This window comes from Hippichthys cyanospilos, chromosome 8 (assembly GCF_059441005.1).
Source record: "Hippichthys cyanospilos isolate Australia breed blue-spotted pipefish chromosome 8, RoL_Hcya_1.0, whole genome shotgun sequence".
In the NCBI taxonomy this organism is placed as follows: Eukaryota; Metazoa; Chordata; class Actinopteri; order Syngnathiformes; family Syngnathidae; genus Hippichthys; species Hippichthys cyanospilos.
The window spans coordinates 19,936,270-19,961,734 of record NC_142376.1 but is presented as its reverse complement, the minus strand read 5'-3'; the positions used below and the strand labels follow the sequence as shown (position 1 = coordinate 19,961,734).

The 25,465-nt window shown below is 39.1% G+C and overlaps 1 protein-coding gene and 1 long non-coding RNA gene across 3 annotated transcripts in view; one reads left to right on the top strand and one right to left on the bottom strand.

Annotated features, from left to right (window-relative positions):
- The window catches only part of LOC148420488 (zinc finger matrin-type protein 4), a 96,186-nt gene extending 82,821 nt beyond the window's left edge, over positions 1-13,365 (bottom strand). Inside the window, exon 1 of the mRNA XM_088421948.1 lies at positions 12,904-13,365. Within this exon, the coding sequence (XP_088278074.1) occupies positions 12,904-12,942 (39 nt within the window). The 5' untranslated portion in view covers positions 12,943-13,365. The remainder of the gene's footprint in view (positions 1-12,903) is intronic.
- On the top strand, positions 13,240-14,717 carry LOC148420487 (uncharacterized). 2 transcript variants are annotated; one of them, XR_015866446.1, is made up of 4 exons: positions 13,240-13,331; positions 13,417-13,456; positions 14,405-14,457; positions 14,573-14,717. It is a non-coding gene; the product is annotated as an uncharacterized LOC148420487 (long non-coding RNA). The 2 variants fall into 2 exon arrangements; XR_015866445.1 differs by lacking the exon at positions 13,240-13,331 and having other exon boundaries at positions 13,358-13,456.
- Positions 14,718-25,465: the final 10,748 nt, after the last annotated feature.

Sequence of the window (25,465 nt, the reverse complement as noted above, 5' to 3'; positions counted from 1 at the left end):
CATTGTTGGCAGCAATGACTGAAATTAAATATTTGCGATAGTAGATGATGAGTATTTCGCACAGCTGTGGAGGAATTTCCGACCACTCATTTTTCCAGAACTCTTCCATATCGGAGGGTCATACAGTCATACCGCAGCCTCTTAAATGACTTTAAATCCCGACTTTCCTAATTTTTGTATTTTTTTTTAACTACTCTGAGGAAGGACTTGCTGGTATTATTCATGGCATTCTAAGAGTGCTTGTGTTTGAGGGTGCAAACTGATGACAGGATTTTTCTCCTTCAGATCTACATTTCCACAGTTTTTGGTGAAAAAAAAATATTGTTCAGGAAAGGTTTTTTATGTCTCAGTGTCATATTCAAATTGTTCTGATAGAAAGAATTTTTTATTAGTGATAAATATACAATGAACACAGAAAAGGAAGGGAGCAAATACTTTTTCATGGCACTATATAGTTGATGCCTGATGGTATCTAAATTCTAGGTTCTCAGTGACGTTTTTACAGCACAGGTGTCAAACTAAAGGCCAGGCAGCCAGATCATTTTATGTGGCCCGCAAAATGCTAATTGTGTCTTCAAGTTTGTAAAATACCAAACCTGCAAGTTTTCTTCAACTTTTAAAAAGTTTTTGTAAACAATGAGCATTTTTTGCTGTTTTTACAGCCCTCTGATTTCAAGTCCAGGTAAATGTTCAAAGATCATACTTAAAATTGATCTTACTTTACCATCATAAAGGCCCTCTGATATAAACTCTAACCACAAAGTGTTCCATGATAAAAATGAGTTTGACATCCCTGTTAAACGTCAAGTCAAGCTCTCAGGTCGTCAGGTCAAACTTTCTTCTGTTGTTTCTCTCTTAGTCTAGTTCTGCAAGTTTCTTTTCCAACTATTTCCAAGTCTAGTCGAAGTGTAGTTACATTGGATTTTTGTGGATAAAGATGTTTTACTTTTCCTGTCTGCTTAAAATTTTATTGGATGTGTGGAGTGGGGATCAGTTGCTCACTGTGTTTTTTTTTTTTTCAATTGATAAAGATCACAATTCAAAAGTTAAGTTTCCACAATATGTTTTCACAAAGCTTGATAACAACCACACGTTTTTTCTGTTTTGACCAAATTGACAGTTCTACAGTAAAATAAACATTTGTGCTCAGGTAAAAGCCCATCTTTCTCATCCTGATATATTTCATCTTGCACCTGACCGGCATTTCCTGCTGTCTTCTTGGCTCGAATCCCTAACGCTCTGAGTTGTGACCAAAATGTCAACATGTCATGCCTCCGGGGCGTGTCAGGGTAGTCCGTGACATTTCAAAGGAGCATGTCACTCACGTGGCTGGAGCAAATTTGATAATCTATTTTGATATTCCGATACCTCATTCCCTAATGCACCCACAATATCCCCCTTCACTCTTCCTGCCCACCTGGCAGGCAGCCAGTTTCCCAGCGCGATGATGCAGGGAAAGAAAATTGATTTCCAAAAAGCTCTGTCTACTCGGCCTCAATATGAAATATGCAAGCAGCTATTAGCCCAACCCTGATATTAACCAAACATGACAAGCGCATCGAGATATATATTAAAGATATGACTGGTTCCTGCGGAGTGATACATGAATCGTGATATTCTAACATTCGACTAAACTAATCATTACCAGCACAACACAATTATGATGATATCTGTTTTGAGAGAGAGAGAGTGTGAGACAGACGCAGGGCAAGATCCACTCACAAGATCTACAGCATGTACACAACAGCAGCGGGCAGCTCTGTATTGCTTATTATGCAGCTATTAATGAACGTAGACCGAGAAAGGTCAGATGGGCCACACGCTGATGTGCACACACGCAAGGCACACACACGCGCTGATCCAGATATACTCATGCAAACACTGGCATGCACACATTCAGCAGAAAGGTCATAGCATACAGTGCCAATGTGTGTGCGTGTGAGTGTTTGCGTGTGTGTGTCATAGAGAGAAGGATATTTGAAGATGATATGCTGCCTGTTGCTATGGACTGGTACAACTCGTAAAGATTCAAATACACACCCACACGCGTCATCTCATTGCAAAGTACACAACTATTGCCAAGATAAAATTATAAAATGTTAACTCCTTGTTTTCTTTTTAAATAGAATAATTTATGGTTATCATATCCTCATAAATTTGACTGATTGAGCCCTGGTGACATAATAGTAAATAACCATGAAGTCTGTACATTCAACACACACACACACACACACACACACACATATATATATATATATATATATATATATATATATATATATATATATATATATATATATATATTTTTTTTTTTTTTTTTTCATTGATCAATTCATTGATATTGTCTTTTCACGCATTCAGTTGAATGTTTTAATTGAGTTCACAGATGGAAAGCTCACATTTTTGAAGAGCATGGCTTCCCCGGTAAATACTTCAGAGTTGAGTAAATTACGCCAGTTGGTTTGTCAGATTCTTCCCCATTTGGACTTCATCTTGTGAGAGACAGCCAGTGGGACGGTGAAAATCCTACTTTGGAGTATCTCTTCTGCGTGATGCATGCGCTAATAAACTGATTTTATTTGTTAGATGTAGTGAGGATTTAAAAATTTTCCATACAACTTGTCACATTGATCTCGCTGCCTTGGATTGCTTAAGTACAACACGGTCTGACTCACAAATGTGTGTGAAAATTTTGCAAGACAAATGATCTACTTGAAAGCACAGCAAGGAGCAAAATAACATATATATATTATATATATATATATATATATATATATATATATATATATATATATATATATATATATATATATTGCTTTCAGGAATGTGTACACACAGCTGCCTGCGAGTCAGTGACCAAAACATCCTCAAAAATCCTCATGTTGAAAAGTGATTTTGCAATACAGATTATACAGATTGTACAGATAAAAATGAACTTTGAATAATTTATACATTAAATGTATATTGTAATATGACCTATTTAGACCAGAGGCTTTTTTTTCATGTGGAGTAACTATGTAAATTTACTATGCATACTATATTTTGAAACTTCAAACAAAATAAATATGACTATTGTGGAGGAAAAAAAGAAGAGCTCAGGCAGACCAGATGGTGCAAACCAAGGTACACATTACATTGTGAAGCAATCATCACGTTGGTTTTCTGAAATGATAATTGGCCTTCTAGAACATTCAGGAAGACTGAGAGAGAGAGACTATTCTCATGCTTAGGGTGTTGTTGTTTAGTGGAAGAGTTCAAATTGGTTCAAAAGATGAGAGAGAACAGAGATTTGTCTAACAGTGATTTCAGCGAATATTTGTGTTCATATTGATGCTCTGTTTTTTCAATTATTATTATTGTTTTGTTATTTTAATCCACGAAAAAAAACAAAAACGATGTAACAACAAAATCAGAATCATTATAGAATCCAACGTGATGTGATTTAGGACATCTATTTGAGTGAGGCATTTACTTGTTAAAACTGACAAAATCGGAGATTGGACCCAAGTGCACGCGGAGTCAGGTAAGACTTGAGGAAAGCTGATTTATTATTTGCAGGATAGCTGGGTAAACAGCAGCTGGCTTGAACAGAGAGGCTCGGGAGTCAGGAAAAAGCCAGACAGAAACGAGCCAAAGCAAAGATTCTTATTAGGTGCAGGCAGAATCCTAATCCTAATCCTAATCAGGCAGAAAAAGTAGGAGGGGCAACAGGTGTACGGCTGATCAAGTGCAAGCAGGGTCAGAAGCCAGGCAGGCAGGTAGTCCAGCAGGTGATTGGTTAGTCAGGGGCAGGCAAGCAGAACAGGTAACCAGGGTCAGAATAAAGTCAGGTAAAACTTGAGGAAAGCTGATTTATTTTTTGCAGGAAAGCTGCGTCAACAGCAGCTGGTTTGAACACAGAGGCTCGGGAGTCAGGAGACTGCCTGACTGAACCGAGCCGAAGCATAGAGTCTTATCAGGTGCAGGCGGAATCGTAGTCAGGCAGAAAAAGTAGGCGGGTGATCAAGTGCAAGCAGGGTCAGAAGCTAGGCGGGCGTATAGTCCTAAGATCAGGTAGTCGGGGACTGGAAAGCAGTACAGGTGGGCAGGGTCAGAATCCAGGTGAGCAGAACATGGCAAAGATGATCTGGCGGGGACTGGCATCAATAAATACGGAGCAGATAACTTTTTGGACCTGGCGATGATAGAACTGATTGAACAGAATGCGGTCTGACACGTAGGTGAGGAAGAATAATCTTGCTGGACAAGGCAGGCTGTGACAAAAATACCTGGCAACTACTTGGGGCATGGTGTCTTACAACAGCAGTCTCACAAATTTTGGGCAAAGCTGACAAGTCTCACAACGGCAACTAAGGCAATTGTTCTTTATTGGGAAGATAATTTAACAACTGATTAATCTTAGAAAATACAGTGATCCCTCCTTACTTCACACCTCGTCTCTCACCCTCAGTGCATCAAACTACTACAGCAGTACACATATTTACTTCAATCTTAAATTATTAAACCTTAAACAGTAAATACACTAATATGCCTTCTCTTTCCATGTCTTGGCTATCCATGGTCCATGATCACGGTTTACTGTTGCTCAGATGTACAACTAAGAGCAAGTAATGGGAGCTTACCAAACATGATTAAGAAGCAGGGTTTACACTTTAAATTCCAATTGATTACAAAAGGCAAGAGGATTCCAAAGCTTTCTTTCATCTTCCACAATCTCCCCGTTGCCTGTGTGCTCAAAGCACGCTACTAAGATTAGGGACGCTACATCGCGGATTTTCATTTATCACAGGGGGGTTCCGGTCCCCATTAACCACGAAAAACGAGGGATCACTGTATACATAAGTGAAGAATATATTATCAGAATTACTTGAAGAATTTGATGTACTTTATATGATTGTTGTTGCGTAATCAATATTTATTGCATCTCTAAAAGAAAAACATCTAAATTATTATTAATAATGATTAGCATTATAAGACATATTCATGCCAAATGTTGTTAATGTAATTAATAGGCACATCATTCAGTCTAATTAATCTTGATGTAATTGGAGAGGATGATACCTCAAGTGTCCTTATATCCATTCTACTCCATATAATGTTACAATTGCAGAAAACCCCACTTCAGGAAGAAAGAATGTTGGAAATGCAAGTTAGGTGTTCAGGTACTGGCCCATGAACCGGTGGTTGGGAACCCCTGCGTCAAGAGAGATTGCCACTATTGGCTATTTGCACTTTTTTTTTTTTTTTAATTCTATTTTCAATGTAATGGCACAACATCCTGACTGCCATTCTGGTTTAATCGATCATCAACACCAATAACTGACAAGCTGAGATCTATGAGTAGATGGTACAAACTAGGCTCCTTGGCTACATCAAGAAAAACAGACTTGTTTTGAGTCCTCCTGCCTGTATAAGTGCGGGTGATTGAGTGCACTAACGGAAATAAATGTCCTTCTCTGAGGACGGGAACTGCTGTCTGCTTGTGAAGATAAAAAAAACAACACAACTATTTGACCCATGTGGCACTTGATTCAGTGTGTCTGAATTAACAATATTTAGAGATTGGATGTGTCCAAATACGTGTGCGCGGGCAGCCTTTTTGATGGGCAGACAAGAGCAGAGAATAGGCCATAAAGTGGTATCGCACTTCAGCAGACGCGCAGTAGAGTGGACGCTTGTCCCACAGAGACGAGTTCTTGCGATTGCAGCAGTTTTATAGTGAAATGGGGCAGAAATAGCAAAACAGCAAGTCTGACTTCAACGTCACACAATGAAAAGTTAAAGTTCCCCTCAATGCTCAGATGGGGCGCTGGGACAAACACATATTATACGCTTCATTACTATTAACCAATTAAATCAGTCATTACGTTTTTACCACAGCATGAACTTGAAATTATGGTTTCAATCAACAAACTTGACAGGCTCACTGCAGACGAGTGCATTTGTGCTGACAAAGCAGCCCCACAATCACAGCTATGGATTATCTCAATTGCTTTACAATAGTCTCAAACAGCATGGACGACAAATGGTTGACCCAAATTTAAATATTTACATGCAGTTGTGAAAGAAATGTGCAATACAGTAAATGTAAGCTTCACTTTCTTTATTATTGACTACAAAAATTAAATAAAAAAACAGCCCATGTTTGATCCGTGCCAATCGAGTCTGAAACCTGTGCCACTCATACCTTAATCTTTGGTTTGCACACACAGCAAGAACTAAAAAAAAAAAAAAAAAAAAACAATTTAAGGTGCCATGCTTTTGCCTGGAGTATTAAAGGAACACTGTGTAAGATTTAAACAGTTTTTCTTTAAAAAAGAAGAAATTAAATGATTATAAATTTCAAAAACTTACAGATAAATGTGTTCTTAATGACCAACAGTATGTTTTAAATACAATGGTAGGTTTAGTTATCATTAAATTATATTACATGGGGGGTGGCACTTCTCCGGAGGCTGCCATGTTTGTTATAGCTACGGACAATGGTAAATAGAGCACCTCCTGCTGTCCATATTGAAAAACAGTCTAAATCTTACACAGTGTCACTTTAAATGTCAGAATGAGCCAAAATGTCATGAGGGCTTTGCTTTATTCATCTGTCATTATTCACTGTGTCACAAAAGTGTCATACATATTATGTGACATGCATTAAAATGCAATAACCCAGTAAACTGTACAACACTTGCAGAGCTGTTCTGAAATGAAATGTTGCACATTGCTATCGTTGTGGTTCTTTAAACTGTAAATGAATGCAGTACTCCCTTGATATAACACAGGGGACGGGGCTATCACGCCACAGAACAGGCTTTGATAGTGCCTTGTGAATTGTAATTGCACATCTATGGCAGCAGGTGGTGGCACTCTCATCGTCAAAGTATGGGAGTTATAAACTTCTTAAATTGCTGCCAGCAATTCCCTCAAGAGACCCAATGAAGAAAAAAAAGGAGGACAACTCCTACTCAAGGTGCCCATATATGATTCTTACATATATGATTCTTACTCGAACGTGATTTAGAAAAAAACAGTTTCATGTTTTTTTTTTTTCCATAGGTATCATAGGTATAGAGGTTTTTGATTCTTCTCTTTAAACACACTCGTTTCAAATGATGCAGATCATTTTCTCGCGCCCACAGAGCATGCTGATGAGCTAATAATTTAAATCAGGTGTGTGTAAGACAGAAAGAATCGAAAATATGCAGGATTGCAGCCTTTGTGGACTGAATTTTGACACTAATGTTTTATACCTTTTTTTTCCGGTTAAATTGTTTAGGACAGGGGTCACCAGCTCCCATCCTCGAGGGCACCTATCCAGCATTTTTTCAGTATAACCCTCTTCCGCTGGACCTGATTCATATGATGAGCTCATCAGGAAGCTCTGCAGGAGCACAATAACAATCATGATCATTTGAATCAGGTGCAGTGGGGTTACACTGAAAAAATGCTGGATAGGTGCCCTCGAGGACCGGTTAGTGACCCCTGGTTTAGGATATTGGTACGCCTATGTCAGTGTTCCAGTTAAATTAACTGTATTGTATTATTATTTCTTTTTTGTGGTTTCTTGACTGAATAAAATTGTCATATGTTTTATTTCGGGCATTTTTATTGCAATTGATATTATTTGCAGCCTAACCTGTTCACTGTGTAAACCCTCCCAAAAATAAAATGAACATTTGTTGAAAGTGGATTTATATTGCCTTTTTCTTTTGTTAATGTTTGAAAAGATACCATTTTAGCTACAACTTATACAATTGTTATGCTTAATGATCTTATTTAAAGTCACCACAATCAAGCTAGGAGGCGTGCAATGTTTTCTCTTTCAGATGGAGGAAAACATAGAATTTTGTTGGGATCATTTTTGAAAACGGTCTCTTACTGCTGACTCGTGTGTGTTATGTTTTTGGAGTGTGGTTAGTCGAGGTGGAAATCGACTGTCTCACGATTCAATTCAATTATGATTTTAGAGTCTACAATTTTGATTCAAAATGATTTGATTCAATTATAAATGATTCCTGCTTCACAGTGCAAAGACTCATCATATACTTCAGTGTGCGTTGCAATTCAGAATAACAAATGGAAACATTTTATTTTACACTTATTATTATTATTATTATTTTGTAAGAAACATGCCTATATCCACAAAAACAAAATGTGGACAACTGCCACTCTTTGAAACTCGCTATGAATTGTACAGCTTTTATGGTATAAAACACAATAAAACAAAGTTTAGGTGTATTAGGTGTATCACTATAAAAAAGGTAGAAAAAGATAAATTTCCATTTCACAGGAAATTGCAGTTCCAAAATGTTACGTGGAAAAACTATTGCCCAACTAAAAAAATAGCAATATTCCTCACTACATTTATGACAAACAGGATAAAAATTAAAGTAGAGCTAAATTGGGCAAAGCATGAAACGTGTGCAACCGCGAGCATATCGGGAGCATGATCATTCACAGTTGTACCATATTTTTTAGTTTAGAACAGAGGTTGTCAAAGTGGGGTCCGCGGACCCCGGGGGTCCGTGGCTTGAGTGCAGGGGGTCCATGAAATAATTTGGGTCATCAATAACAATATATTTGTATCAATTTCATTTTATTTTAAATTAAGTTGTGAAAGTATCCACAACTCTTCAATGAAACAATCAATCCAACCAGTTTAAATTATTTTTAAATATTGAATAATTGTGAAATTTGTCAAATTGTGTTTTGTGTCTACAATGCATGAAGACAGCTAAGCTAACGCAGCATTTTATTTTGTCATGCTGTTTTGGAGGGAATATTAACCCGGTTTGTTATAAGGAGACAATTTTTATTCTCTAAACTTCACTATAGCTGAAAAATAACATAAATATACTTGCTGTCAAATTGAATCTGCTGGTGAATGAAAGAGGCATTTATGTTGGGCCTAAGTGATTTGTTTGTTTGTTTGTTTGTTTTGTCTCCACCAATATTTGCAAATATTTGGAAAATTTGCTTTCTAAAAGGGGTCCCTAATGCCATAATGTGTGACAACCCCTGGTATAAACAGTACTTTCATTCATTTACATGTAAGTGAAAAATACAGTAATGTTTGTGCATTAAAGTGTATTTATTTGGAGTTTACATACATTGTTTTTAACAGTATTTCACTTTATTTTATTTTGTGTACATGCTGAAGTTTTTGTTGTGTTGATTGCAGACCATTTGCTTAATATTCAGTTTGAATGTTTGTTCCTTCTTTAGTGCATTTAATTCATGTGTGTGCGTGATATTTCCCTTCCCCTTCTGGGAGCTTTGACAGGGGATGCTGTTGTGTACCTTACATTGAAAAGATGTCTCTGTATGACCTCTTTTCATTCTGTGAAGCCCTTTGAGACTTCGGTGATTTAGGGCTATATAAATAAAATTTGATTGATTGATTGATTGATTGATTGATATTTAAAATGTGTGTGTGATATTTGAATGGGAATACTTGATGGACAAGCTCCTTACACTTGGTCTGGCACCCCGCCTCTGCCATTAGGTGCTGAACTGCCTCACCGGCAGACCCCAATACGTCAGAGTCCACAGCCGCACGCCCAGCATCAGGACCTTGACCACAGAGACACCCCAGGGCTGTGTGCTGAGCCCCCTGCTTTACACACTCTTCACCTAAGACTGTGTTGCCTCCCAAAACAACACCAGCATAATTAAGTATGCGGACGACACAACAGTCATTGGTCTGATCACTGGTGGGGTGGAGACAGCATACAGGAAAGTGATGGTAATCTCCACCTCAACATGGACAAAGCCAAAGAACTGATCATAGACCCAAGTTGGCAGGTGGAGCCGCACAAAACACTATTCATCGATGGGACTGAAGTGGAGAGGGTGAAAGCCTTTTCAGTGAGGATCTCAACTGGTCCATCAATACTCGACAGATCATCAAGAAGTCCCAACAGAAACTGTACTTTCTGCGGGGACTGAAGAAATTTGGCATGTCAGCAAAGACTTCTACAGATACACAATTCAAAGTGTCCTCTCCACCTCCATCACAGTCTGGTATGGCAACACGGCACAAGACAGGAAGGCTCTCCAGCATGTGATCAAGACCTCAAAGCGCATCTGTGGAGCAGCCTTGCCCTCACCTCAACCCTCAATGCTGCCATCAGGAAGATGGGACAGGAGCCTGAGGGCCAGGACTACCAGACTGGCAAACAGCTCCTACCCACAAGCCATCCGGATTCTCAACAAATCTCTCGAATCTGCCTTCTACTGAATGCATAAACAATGTTTTGCACACAAAAATATCACACTACATGATATACTGCAGTGCATAATTAGCACTATTGTCTCTATTTGATATTTATTGCTATTTAATTATTGCTTGATTGTGGAATGTAGTCTGCTACTCAGAGAAGTGAACAGAATAAAAAACTAATTGTGTGGTTCAACTATACATATGACAATAAATCTCTTGAATCTTTGTCTGTTAGGACTGTAAGAGTAAGATTAAAGACATGACTGAACACTATTCTTGTCACTGTTCATCAATTTCGTAAGAAGGCGTCAGAAATAGTTATCAGGGAAAAGCCACTTTTAATGCTTTCACAATCAGCAGATCTGTGACAGTCCAACTCCAGTGCGCAGTAAAACGTTGCTTTCACATCTGTGGCTTTTGTACGTCACACAGGACATCACAAAAGACTGCTTGCTTGCTTTCAATGAGGACGGTTGAATTCCCTCTTTTGTTTCTATTTGTCTTGACTTTGCAGAATGGGCTGCCTGGTGACGTCATGGCACCGCGCGCCTTCGATGGAAGCCAACAGGAAGCGTATCCATTTCATTTTATCAATTATGGACATATATCGATTTAAATCGTAGTAAATGAGAATCGCGATTCTTATGAGAATCTCACACCCCTAGGGGTTCGTGTTTAATGTTTCTTTCTTGTCTTGGGATTGTGTTGGTTTTTGTGTTCCAGGTCTTTGTGTTTCAGGTTTGAGTTTGTCGTGTTCTTAGTTTTTTAGGTATCTGGTCGTCTTATTAGTGTGATTGGGAACACCTGTCCTCATCAACCTGCATCTCTTATGTTTGCAATCAGCCCCCTGCTCCAATTGTGTCTTGCCCAGGTTTTTCTTGTTGTCTCATCACTTTTGAGCATATTGAGTTTCCTGTTTGATTTCATTTGTTATCGGGTCATTGATGGTGTCATGTTGTTGCTTCTGTAAGCTTCTGTCTGTTGTTGAGGTCACCCCTGCGTAGTCTTTGCGAGTTTTGTTCCTGTGTTTTCCCCAGTCCATAATTCAAGCATTTTTGGACGTTTATACCTGGATTTATTGTTTGTTGCGTGGTTGATTGTTTTTTTTTCCTTGTTTGTTTTTTGCACCCTATTTGAATAAAATTATTAATTTTGAGCACATCGGAGTCCCTGCCTCCCTGCATTTGGGTCCACATTCTCCTCAACTTTCCATGACCTCAACCCACCATGCCAAATCCTGACAGTGTAGCATTACGTACAAGCCAGATGGAACAAGTGTAGAAACGAAATTGACCAACATTTGGGATCATTTCAAACCTAATAAATAAGGTAAAAAGTGTTTACAACATAAAGTTGCAAAGAGGATTTTAAGACAAGCATCCACATGAACCAACGAGGCTGAGTTTCAGCCATCCCATATCCTCATTTTTACTGGTCAAAATGGCTTTGTAACCTAGCTCTGTATTTTGTCTACAACTACAAACCTGTCTCAATGAAATAAATGGTGCAGAAGTTGCGTGTATGTACAGCAACAGTAACGGGACTCCTGACTCCTTGTGGCGGCTTCTCTGACTACAAATCAACATTTCTACACCCACAAAATGGTGTTTATCCCTCAAGTTGAAGTTATCTTCCGAAACTTAGTCATTTGTGCTACAGCGCCAAAATTGTTTTTATTTCAATTCACACAGCTTCAACATCCCATATATTACACTGTAGAACGTGAGGATAGCAACCACAAGTGGACAAAGAAAATACCTACACCTCATGTGCATATGTCTTAACATTATATGCATGCACCTTTAAAATTCTGTATTTATCAATATTTAAATCAATATTTGGTCGCAATACTGCATCAGTGGAGCAATTACGATTCAATTCATTGTTAATAACTGAAGGCAATTTGAGTGCCTTTTTGCAATATTCAGTACCCAAGACATTTCTCTATGTTCCGAAAGGTTTGGTGACACCAGATTTTGATTTGAAATTACACACACAAAAGGTTTAAATTGAAGCTCAATGCTGCTCCCCAATCACAGTATTTGTCATTCATACCAATATTTAGTATTTGAAAAGTGCTCAACTGCTGTCTTCAAATTTATGTTGCACAGACTCCTCCTGCACAGTTACAAAAAAAGTGAGACTTGTTTAAAGCTAACATGTCTTAATCTATGGTTAAAAATGACAATCAACCAAAAAGTTCAAAAGGCATTTCTTCATTCATCTTTCATTCACCTAAAAAGTCACATCATTTCTAAAAATGAGCATTTTAAAAACAATACTCTTTCACGACTTTATTGAGAAAAATAATCATTTCAGTCATGCATTCATCGAGAAAAATACAAAATTTAAGGTTAATGTCTGTCCTCATCTTACCTGTAAGACACGCAGATTTCCACATCCAGTGTCATAAATATGCATTTGACTGAAGTTGCACACATTAAACACGGTGCTCCAGTAAAAATGGTCCCAAAATATTTCTTAGTTCATGGACACACACTGAATGTCAAATCCGCGCATTTTTTCCTAAAAGTTTGTTGCACTCATTTCAACACAATACTCCTTCCATGACTACATTGACTTGAGAAATACAGTAAGACGTCCATCCAATGAGTAAACCGACTGCTACAAACTTGAGCATCATTAATCAGTATTGTATGCGACTATTGTGTAAGTTGAGGTCTCACCTTGCAGAGGGGACTACTCTCTTCAATTTCGACAACCATCCGACAGCCGAGTGTCTTCACCGCCGCACCTGCACCGTACAAATCCGGCAACCCGGATGAAACCGCGCCAAAAGCACTTTTGTTGCTCCTTGGCAGTCCCCTTCCGACCGACGTGGAATACGGATACGCGCACGCACTGAAGTCCCCTCTTGTTGCGCCGTATAGCGAAGCGTGTCTTCTAGCGGCTCTTCTCTGCCGTGTGCCGCGGAGGCAAGAAGCGGAGCGCTGTAGACATGCTTCTTCACTCGAACACGCAGACTGTGGACGGTGAGGGTGGGGTGGGGGACTGGAGTCTGGCTCAGAAGATATCCCCTCACTGGAGAGGAGGGGGTGAGGAAGAGGCGGAGGAGAGATGATGATGATGATGATGAGGTGCGCAGCTTTCACTGGTATGAATGAAAACACTGAGAGCTCTCGACTTGCGAGCACGATGCATGTGCGAGTGCTTGTGTGTGTGCACACTTTTGGGTGCAGGAGATGCCACAGTGAGTGGGAGCACCGGGCCAACGAGTGGGTGAGTGCACCCACACTCACATTAGATGGATTATATAAAATGCTCACAAAGCGTGGACTGTGTGACTCATAGTAGTCGTACACATACACACACACACACACGCGCACACACACTAACACACCCCACTATGTCAACTTTACATCCTGTGACCACAGGTGAAACTATGTCATGATACAGTTAAGGAGAACATGATTAACCTAACAACTGAATATTTGCTTGAAATGCAGCCCTGCAGCCTTACAACATTCACCATGTTGTATAACAGAAAATCAACCATCAATAATATTGCTTGGGGTAATGGGAGATAATGACATTCCAAATGTGTCACATACTACACAATTCTGCTTTGGGCAATGGAAATAGAAAGAAATAAAAACATAGAAATACTGATAGAAATAGTCACTGCCACATATTCCACAGTTTTAACTGCTCACCATCATTACTAGACTCCTTCGCAATATCACCAACATATTTGGGTGTCAATAAAGTCTATTTACAATCAAGGCAGTTAAGATAACTTGATCAGATTTGTCTTAGTGTAATCACTGGTTGAAACTTTGCAGATAGCTCAAATCTGCTACAGTAGTTGACAACCTTCTGGCTTAGAGGTTAGAGCAGGGGTGTGAAACCTAGTGATGGTCATATCTTGGCCACAAAGAGGTTCAAACTGGCCCACAAGATGAATTTCTGGAACATAAAAAAAAATATATATATATATACATCAAAAAGACCAAACCAGTCTACTGTTCTTAATCAACAGACAAAAACCTCTGCATGTATAACTAAACACTGCAATTTACAAGCAGAATTGATCAGTTGATGTACTTATGCGAAATATCTTGTAGATTGCTTCCGTGACAGAAATTGGAACACTACAATCATCCACATATTAGCAGTGTTCTTGTTTGCCTGCGTCTCTACGTCCAAATCATATCATTTTTTTACCAGGGACGCAAACTTTGACCAACGTGCGTCCACCGGATGCAAGATTTTTTATCAGGGTAAGCTAAAAATGTTTTCACATTAGAATAGGTAATTTCATGTGCTACAATTTAAATTGCTTTAAAACGTCACTAATAAAAAAGAAATCTATCTGTTTCTGTGTGTTTTTTTTAGTACGTCAGAGGCGCGCTGCGCAATGACGTCACCACAAAGCTCGTTCTGGAAAGTCACGCATGGCAACACAAAGGACAATAACAAACAATGGGGGAAATTCAACTGCCCCTCCTAATTGATTGCAGTCTTGTCGCGCTTTGCAAACATGTAAGTAAACGAAAGCCACACGGCCACAAATTTGAGTGCAACATTTCTTACTAATATTTCTGCTGTCTTCCTACTAAATAGATCAATAACGACAGGAATAGTTGTCTGTCTCCACCAGTCTTCTCGTTCTACTTTTCTCTCTTGCGCATGCACGTGAATTAAATGATTGAACCAGGAACAAATACACGTACAGAACAGAAGGGATATGGTCTGTAATCAACACAACAAAAAACTTCATGTGCACAAAATACAATAGAACAAAATAAAATTAAAAAACAATGTGTCCAAACTCCAAATTAATGTCCACGCACGTTACTCACATACATGTAAAATAAATAAACAATTGTGCCCTATAATGATCCCGATATGCACAGAGGTGAACAAACTTGCACGTTTTGCACATACTGTACAGTTTAGCTATTCACTTGAAAATGTTTATTTTCCTATCTCATTTGTCATAAATTTGTCATAACTGTACTGAAAAAATATTTTTCATCTGGACAACAGTTTTTCACATAATTTGGTTCTACAATTTCCCTTGATATGAAAATGTATCTTGCTCCATCTTTTAACATTTTTGTTCCATTTTATTTCATACTACACAATTAATGGCTTGCTTCAGAGAGTAGCAGTCCACAAGTTATTCTTGGAGAAATAGGCATGTTTCTTACAAATCAAAACCAAGTAAATGATCAGAATTAAAAAAAAGGCAGTTTCCCTTTTTTATACTGTCTTGCAAAGCAGACTGAAATTGTATGATGATTCTTTACTCTTCTATTGATTAAAGCAGAAATCATTTTTCATTGAATCGAATTGAATAATTTTGAATCAAAAATCATTTTGAATTGAAAATTGATTCTGAATTGAATCGGAGACCCCAAAATCGCAGTCGAATCATGAGACAGTCAAAGATTACGACCCCTAGTTTTTGAAAAAATATTTATCATCCAATTTTAATTTTGTGATATTTATTTTTAACAAAATTTTTATTTTTAGAAAAATGTTCCAATTAGCAGTGGGCCCCGTGGGCCAGCTAGGCCTTCTGTGCTGCCATAAACAATCAGAAAAAAAAAAAGTATACATATTTTGAAATAAAATTATTCTCTCTGGTGTGCTCTCTGTATGTCCTATTAAATCCACTTTTTATTTCCAGAGCCGTCAGAATGAAATCCAGGGGCTTACTCGTAGATGAATGGCCACACCTCGTTCAGTATACAGCGCTCGTACCAACCTTCTTGCGAAACTGCGACCTCAGGGCAAGCTAGCAAGGCCTACGTAGAAATCACTGCATATGTGTCTTGTGATTGGTCAAGCACTGTCGGATACGCGGTTGACAGAGATGGGAAACCCAGGTCCAGAAAGTAAAAAGCCTGCCACAGTTTGGCTTTAGCCACAGGCGCTTCTAATCACCTTTAAAAAAAATGTGCTCATTAGCTTACCTGTAATGTGAAAACACATACAGCCAAGCTGTGGCAAGATTTTTTTTTTTTTTTTTTTCCTCCTTCTGGTCTTGATTTTCCTTATTCTGTCTCCCGGGTATCAGACAGTACAGCAAAATTCCATGTTTTGGGAGAATTTAGGAGATCTATTTGCTACGATGCTCTTTTCAAACCCATTATGGGAGACGGAGGAGAAAAGGTGGATTTTGTTGCAAATTTACTTGCTTGACCATTTTCATTCAAGATTCAAGAGATTTATTGTCATATAAAGTTGTACCACACAGTGAAATTCTTATTCTTTTGACATCCAAGCAGCTCACTACATTCAATAATTGAGCAATAAATAGTAATAGCAATAAATAATAAACAGATAATGGTGCTAATAACAGGTTTTTCACATGCTTATTAGTTATGAAATTAAGGGTAACAAAATCAAACAATTAAATGTAGAAAATGAAAAGTTCTTTAAAAAACTCTGGGAAACAAATGTTGCTTGAATCACCTGTATTAAAAGGTAATGTACGTATGTGTGGATTCTCAAGTCCTGGTATCATTTTGATGTTATTGTGAGCCGTATTAATTTAAGTAGTAATGTCACCAAAGACCCAAGGTTAAAACACATGGCCTGCCACTGGATCCAGTATATTACTTATGGTCTTATATCCTTTAAATCTGTTTGAATTCATGCAAAAGGCTCATCACAGCTTTCTATCCCACTAAATTCACTTCAACGAAAAAAAGCTCGCTTAAGACCCGCTGAGTTCCAAAAATTGCAGAATGCGGCAAATGTTGTGGCTGCTAAGGTTCAGAATTGGTCAGCATGTTGCCATTAAAACTAAAATGAATAAAAGGAATAAATATGAATCCATTGCTCCACCAAAATGTGCGTTTGCCCGTAATGCCACCAGAATGGCTGGCCCTGACGAACTACCATTGGTGTATGGAGCTGGTGTCTTCAAAATTATTTTATTCACCAACCATTCTTTTGAAGGGGGAGGAAGTCAGAAAGCCATCCAACCTAATTGACAGGCCTTCTGTTTATGATGGAATGTTACTTCTCTGTTGGAGAAAGCCTTTTGCGCACAGTTTCTTTCGTAGGAGACAACCACTCAATATCTCCTGGGCCAAGACTATTCCTGCGATCGTGACTGACAGGTCGATTGTAAACCCGGGACACACAGGAAACAGCGGAGTTGATAAAAGGGTTTATTAACACAAAAAGCACGCACCGTGTGTGTCACGGTTGGGCATGGCGGCTTGAAGAGGTGCGGGACGTGGGAAAAGTGGAACCAATTAAATGCAGGACAGACTGGGGTGAGACTCAAATGAGGTCGATTTAATGGCAAATGAAGGCCGGGTTTAAAGAACCAAAAACAAAGTACAAACAAAAATGCTAAACGGAAGCTTACTGGGGCAACAAGGAATGGGAGGCAGCACGGGAAGGATGGGATCAGGGCAGCGCGAGGCAAGACAGCAGGGGGAAGACATACAATGACCAGACAAGAGACAGGGCTGGAACTTAGGTACTATCATAACTAATCAAGAGACGCAAGACACCTGGGGACAACAAGAGGCGGGGTAAAACGAGCTGGTGGAAAACAATAGGCTAGAAGACATGGTTGACAGGTGACGCTAATCATAATAACCGATGCGGGGGGAAACACAGAAAACCTATAAACAGAAACTACAAACTAAATCCCGCAACAAAAACGGACAGAAACGTGACAGCGTGGGGTTCTAATGAAAATTCTTTAAAGTACAACAAAACGATGATAAAGAAACTCAAAGTACAACTAAAAGAGTATGCAAAAGTGAAAGTAACTTACTAAGACTTGGGGGCAAAACCAGCTGGAGGCCGTCGCCGGAAATACAAAGTAAAAAAGTAAAGTGCTGACCAACTGGCAGACTGGAGGCAAGGAGAAAAAGTAGCAAATAAAACACTTGGGCAAAAGCGCTAGGAATGGAGGGAACAAGGAACTGGCATGTTCACTGGAAGGCTGCAGACGCCTTCTAGCTCTGACCGCACCTAAATAGTCCCCTGATTAGAATGAGGAGCAGGTGTGCGGCCAGTGGTTCTGCTACTCAGTCTGCAAAACAGGACAACTCATTAGGGACACAGGATGTGACATCCTGTTTTTCATTGACTTTACGTAGTGTCCATTTTTATTAGAATACCACAGTTTCATGAACACACTACTTTACTGATACATTGCATTTAAAAAGACACGTTTTCCCATTAACAGTCGATTCATATGAGAAACGACCAATCATTATGGTTATGGTCATTGTCTTTGCATATTTCTTGGATGGTTCAAAACTGTTAAGTGAAATTCTCAAGACATTTCATAACCTTTACTCCAAAATTGACATCAGTGCTTACAATACATATTCTTGTGAGTTTTTGGTGACAGTTAATGATTTTCTGATAGTCACGTTTGCACCTCCAGTCATGAGCCAAAGCTCGCATTCTGGCAATTTCATCCATCCATATCAATGGATGATAACAATAGTGTGGAGCTTTACTTGGCCTTGATCATAATTAAAATACTTTACTTAATTAAATAAAACTACAAGCAAACACCAATGAGGCTCTTGAACACAGGGATTTTTTCTTTCCAGTTTTTGGTTCAAATGCCAACCAGAGCAAGATATGAAGCCAAGCTACACAAGTTATTTTGAAATGCTACACAATCGTTTAGAACAAGTACTCTTTCTGTACATTTTTAAACAAATGGTCTACCACACACATATCTCTACATAGAGTAGATTCTTTCATCTGAGCAGCTGCCTCGTTGAGCAAGCCTCGCTATGTCTCACTGCTTTGATTATAAACTTATGCGTGTGGATTTTATTGCAACAGCTGTATGTCTGATGTTTATTAAAAAAAAAAGAAAACAGATTGAAAAAGCAAAAGAATTCATATGCACATTATCAATAAATTAAGGCTTTGTCTATTGCTTGTATAGCCATGGTAAAAACGGTTCTTCCACCACTCTTCGAGACTGACAGGCTGGGTTTGATGATTGCACACATAATCACTTCCTGAATACAGGAATAATTCTGTTTTTGTTTTTTGTTTTTTTTAATGGGCCCTTATGCAGTCTCTGAGCACCGGCTGCACATTTGACATTCACACCTCTAGCGGCAGTATTAAGTGTGTGTGTGCCAGAATGCCCAAATAGGCACAACATCGCTCCAAAGGCGATAGACTAGACTTACCAAAATGAAGCCGTGCCTATTTTTATGCACTGGTGTGCCCTACCAGAATAGGGCCACACATCTTGCTTCACCGTTGAGGCATAATTTCCCCAGTCGTAGTGAACCCCTTTCAATGTTCTATCCCTCTATGTTTTTTTTTTTTAATGGTGTTAATCTCTAAAACGAAACTAAAGGAGCAAACTGCCCGACACAAATCTTTATGACCCAAAGCCTCTATGAATCTTCATTAACATTATTAACAGTGCATGGGGAGACAATGGGGGCTTTATTTGACCAACTAAGCAAATCCCAAATGCTCCAAATTAACCCAGTATCGCAAGAGCAAAGCATTTGGGAGGAATCTGAATGTGTTAAAAGCAAGAAGAGGTTACTCCGCCGTCAGAGAATTTCAAAATGATTCGAGCTCCAGCTAAAAATAACCACCCCTACTCAACGTAAAGAAAAATGACGTTATTATGCCCCCAGACTATTTTATGCAGTATGTACATATATTTCTCAATCGATTAGCCAGAAATATTCTTCAAATGCCATTTTTTCCCCAGGGCTATGCATGTGTCCTCATTCGTGAGAAAATGGGTGCCCATTACAGGCTTTCAGAAGCATTTGATGGTGGCCCTCGTTGGCACTTCACAGCTCAGACAATGCACTCGGGCACACGCTAGCACACACGATCATGGACACACAAGGAAGCTAATGCCCGCAAACCCACTGACACAATGCACATCGACGAGATGAAAGGGCCAATTTATCAAACCACCAGCTCAGGCACGCCCGAGGAAGTGGAGTGCCAGCACCGGTCTAAAGAAAGCGGGCAGGAAGTTTGTGTGTCTGTGTGAGCAACTGTGAAATTTAGTACGGTTCTTCATTTTCCTCCTTGCTGAAGTCAGTCCTCCATACATAAAATGCGCAGCTGCCTTTGGCTAACGCTCCCTCAAGTGAAAGTGATTCAGCTGACGTGACAAAGGCTTTTGTGTGTGTGTGTGTGTGTGTGTGTGTGTGTGTGTGTTTTTTGTTTTTTTTTTGTAAGTGATTGTCAGGTATTTGGCCTAGCAAGTGCTTATGTATGTTTCAGCCTGGACAGAGAGAGAGAGGGAGCCAGTGTTGTGGTTTTCCTTTTGTTATTTCTCATTAAAGTGCAAGAGTCGCGTTCATTCTGCAGGGCTCTGCAACATTTACAAGCCCAAAAGATGCTACTTGTCGTGAGATGCATGAGAGAACGACAGAGGAAGCCTGTTCGACTGAAGCAAAAGACCAGTAGCGCATGACAATGCTATATTGTTTGTTTTAAACCACAAAGGAGTGTTGTACAAGCATGTGAACACTGCATGGCATGTATATTTGATAAAGTCACTTAGGCAACCACAAGAAGATAGATTCTAGAAAATAGATACGTTTTAGTGCTGTTATGATACTGATCGGTATCTTAGTTAGCCTTGAAAGGCTCTTGTATAGGATTAAGCCCTATAACAATTAATACTTATAGGTGATACGTGATATCCATTAATTGAATATGAGTGGAATTAAATTACAGAACACATATATATATATATATATATATATATATATATATATATATATATATATATATATATATATATATATATATATATATATATATATATATATATATATATATACATGGTTTTGTAATTTAATTCCACTCATATAATAGTATAATAATACACAAATGTGATGTCAAAATAAAAAATCTATTTTCATTGCCCATGAAAAAAAAACAACACCAGTGGGACCTTGGCTCCATTACACATGAAACAGGGCGTAAAAGCAAAGGCGCACAAAAACACACTCTTCAAGGGTAAAGGCAAATCAGCAGAGATTAAAGTGATACACCAGATTCTTACTCGAAGCCATCCACAAACGACATTACCGAGAGACTGGTTATATTTAGATATCAGTACAAGTGTGAAAGAATATTTCAAAATGCACCCCTTTGAGTGACAATGGCTTCAGTTCCCTGCATTTGTAAGGCTTTGGCATCTGCAGTAGGGTATGGCTTATTCTTGCTTGAGAAGCATCCAAGATCTGCAGGGCGGCCCTTAGGCGCCACCCATCATGTGTGATGGCACCGAAATGGCCAAGCCTTGACTGAGAATAATTGCTCCAAATGTATTTACCATAAGTCAGATGGATAATTAACTTCTCACGTGAACACGCACACATACACAGAAGTGCTGCTAAGCGTCTGTAAGGCAGTCATGCAACAATTACAGACTCAAGCTCTTTTTAATAAGATGTTTAGTGTGTATAGAGTGCAATTCATAAACGCAAGTTTGATTTCATGGACGTCAGCAGCTCTCATATTTGCCTCACTTAGAAAGTGTGACAGAGTACAGTACATACAGTACGTGCTGTATCGAGCACGCAGAGGGCTAAATCGAGATTAATACAAATTTGTCACCACGTTCAACACTCAAAAAGCCAGCAAAATGTAGTCTAATCCTGACTTCTTTATTGCTCTTAAAACTATCAAAATGCATTAAAACATCGTTCTTACAACTATATTGCAAATCGATAATAAAAGTTAACATGTTTATAACTTCTAGCAGTATAACATTACAATGGCCAAAACATTATGATCACTTACATTAAGTATCTCATCAGTACCCATACAATTACCAATCCTTTTTAAAGGAAAGAAACAATAAGAGTGATATTGAGAGTGATACTAAGATTAGAATAGAATGCCTTTATTACCATTGTACACAGGTATACGGCATTCCCCTCATTTTTCATGGCTAACGGGGACCGATACCTCCCTGCTAAAAGTGAAATCCACGAAGTGGGACTCCCACTTCCCCCTACTAGTTCAGGGTTGTCAAACTCATTTTAGTTTGTGGACCTGATGGAGGAAAATCTATATATATTTATATATTTATATTTATATATTTATATAACCTCAAAAAAACAACTTCAAATGTATAAGTATATTTTTTATTACTGTCCAAAACAGTAAAAGGACAACATGACGATCAATGATAACTAGGAATGGGACGATATCAGAATCTGATGCGACGATAACCTTGAGAAAATCCATCCATTTTCTATAGCCGCTTATCCCCACAGGGGTCGCAGGCGCCCATCTCAGCTGGCTCAGGGCAGTAGGTGGGGGACACCCTGAACTCGTTGCCAGCCAATCGCAGGGCACGCAGAGACGTGCGACCAATCACGCGCCTAATCACACCTAAAGACGATTTAGTATGTCCATGCATATTTCTGGGGAGTGGGAGGAAGCCGGAGTGCCCGGAGAGAAGCCACGCGGGCTCGGGGAGAACATGCAAACTCCACACAGGAAGGCTGGAGCCAGGTGGATTTGAACCGCAACCTTTGAACTGTGAGGCGGACGTGCAATTCAATGCGCAACCGAGCCGCCCACTTAAGAAAATATATCATCAGCCATTTGCCGGCTGGAACCCGTCCGCGGGCTGTATGTTTGAAACCCTTGCCCTAGTTCAGGGGTGGCCAAGTTCGGTCCTCAAGAGCCACAATCCAGCCTGTTTTCATTGTGTCTCTTCAACTAACACACCTGATTCAAATGATTAGCTCATCAGCATGCTTTGCACAATCCTGATAACGACGCTGATTTGACTCAGGTGTGTTGGTTGAAGAGATACATTGAAAACAGTCTGGATTGTGGCTCTTGAGGACCGAACTTGGCCACGCCTGCCCTAGTTCAAGCTGTTTGCTGTTGAGAACAGTACTTTCTGCAGCATTCTCGCAGTGAGAGCGGGCTGTGGGATGAGTATGATAAGGACGAAAAGAGCATTGGGAAGATGATACAAAGAGTTCTGTTGTAATAAATGTTTATTTCAAGTGTAAACTCGGCTTCCCTGTTATCGTGTTTGTTCAGCTACTGGGTCCGCTCTAGGACATCCGAGGGTTGTTACGCCGAGGGCAACTTCGGCCATCGGTGTTCCCTGTGCACGGCCAAGGGATGGAAACAGGAGTACAAGAGTACGGTTACTGTATACGTTTTAATAATGAAAGATTTAAGTAAACATGTGTACTGTGGGAATCTTTGTCTAAAATATGTAAAGTATAAGTATTTCTAACATATTTGTAATATTTTTGACTGTAGTTATCCCTCTGCGTTGTTTGTTTAGTCACATGCATGGTAAGGATAAACTTGTCATGTTTTGGTTGCTTTGGTTTCTTAGTTCATGTTTAGGTTTCCCCCACGTCTGCCTTTCCTCTCCGTGTTTCATTAGTTCACCCGCTTCCACCGCCTATCGCCTTACTGACAGGTGTTTCGAGTTGTCTTAATTATTTTTCGGGTCTATTTAAAGTCCCTGTCCGTTGTTTGTAGGCTACATGTCGTGCTGCACGTTTCCTCCTCGAGCCTCATATTTTCCTGTCTCCCGTAAGTTTATTTTAGCTTCTTTTTCTTTTGCTACTCCGTTTTTTTTTCCATTGTTGTTTACTTTTGAGTCAATCCGCCCTGAGCTCCTCCAATTTATTCTTCACTTCTTCGGGTCGCCGTGCTCCGCCGTGACAAAACTGACGTCCGCTGACCTCAGAGCACATCGGCGTGCAAACATGACTCACAGCGATGCGACAAACAGGTCTCGATCAGTCCGGCTCTTTCAACACCGTACCTGCCAGCGTGTGTGAAGCTGCATTAATATTATGACGAGAACGTCACCTGCACAATGTGAATATGCATGACAGTCTGTCTGGCGGCACTTAGCAGCGTGCTTATTAAATGCTCATCTTTATCTCACGCTGAGTGTATGTGATTAATTCAGTGTCAAATTTCAGAGTAGTATATTTTCTTATCTAGCTCTAACTGGGTATGTAGTTAATAATTAATTTTGGGGTCAACGGATATGCTTTTGTCTCAATTGTTGCTATATACCGCCACCTAGACGAGAAATGACCACAATACACTTCATGTGACTAAAGTCTGCATGAGTTATCTCTGTCGAGAGGCGGTTTTAGCAACAGGATAATAGTAAAATATCACAAGCATGCAATTGTATATTTAATCAAGACAACATTTTTGGAATTTTTGAGCTCTGTAGCCATCGTTTTAAAATTTGTAAAATAAATACAAAAACTTACTAGCTGTATGTTCTTGAAAGTTTCCAGACATGCTGATACAAAATTAAATAAAATGATACAATGACACAAATCAAATCAATGCAACTCACATGAACTTAATGACACCAAGGTATTTTTAGACCAAAAACTGCATACTGTAAATGCATTGGTCCTTTCTGCTGTTGGATACGTTTGTCGTCACAGGGTGGCAGGAGACTCTTCTAATCAGTCCAACTAATCGGTCGATGATATGGAAATACAACTTTCTCTACACAGCTGTTTTATAGGTGTTTGGAAAAATTGATGTTAGATATACGACTAAAACTTTGAGAGATGGGCTGATAATGTATTTTAGTTTGTCAGTTACTGAATGAAGTTGGTCATTTTTTATATTTACCATTTTTTTCTCAACTGGTGGTATTCAGGTTACGCCTCTTTCGATTGTATATGATCCAAAACCAGAAGGTTCCTTGAAGGTTGTTAATCTACGCTTCATTTGAGTGATTGAGCCACAAATTGTTAGGTGAGGGATATCTTTCAAAGGGACTTTGTTTCCAAATCTGCTTTTTTTTTTTTTTTTTTGAACAATCTACATGAAGCTATAGACAAGAAAAATACTTGGGTTTTTCCTAGAAAATCTGGGAACAAAGGTTTCTGTCAAAGTACTACATACATGTTTTGCCTGTAAAAAAAAAAAAAATATGCTGCAAAAATGTAAGATGTGTATTGACTCATTGTGTCCCTTTTTGTTCTATCAAAAATGAAGCAATAGCCCATTTTGGAGGGGAGGCTTACTGATAGTCATACCTTTTGGGCTGACCAGAATAATTTGATCAATTCTAAATTTGAACCCTCAGTGAAAATACAGCTCTGACATGTTCTTTTAGGACTATGTTGTTCTTTGAACCCCGAAGCTATGCGTACCAGAAGATAATGTAAGCCTGTGACTTGTACCAAAGAACCTGCTTTGATGTAGTTTGTTTGTATTTGATTTCATATTTATTTGAACTATTGTTATTTTTAGTTTTTC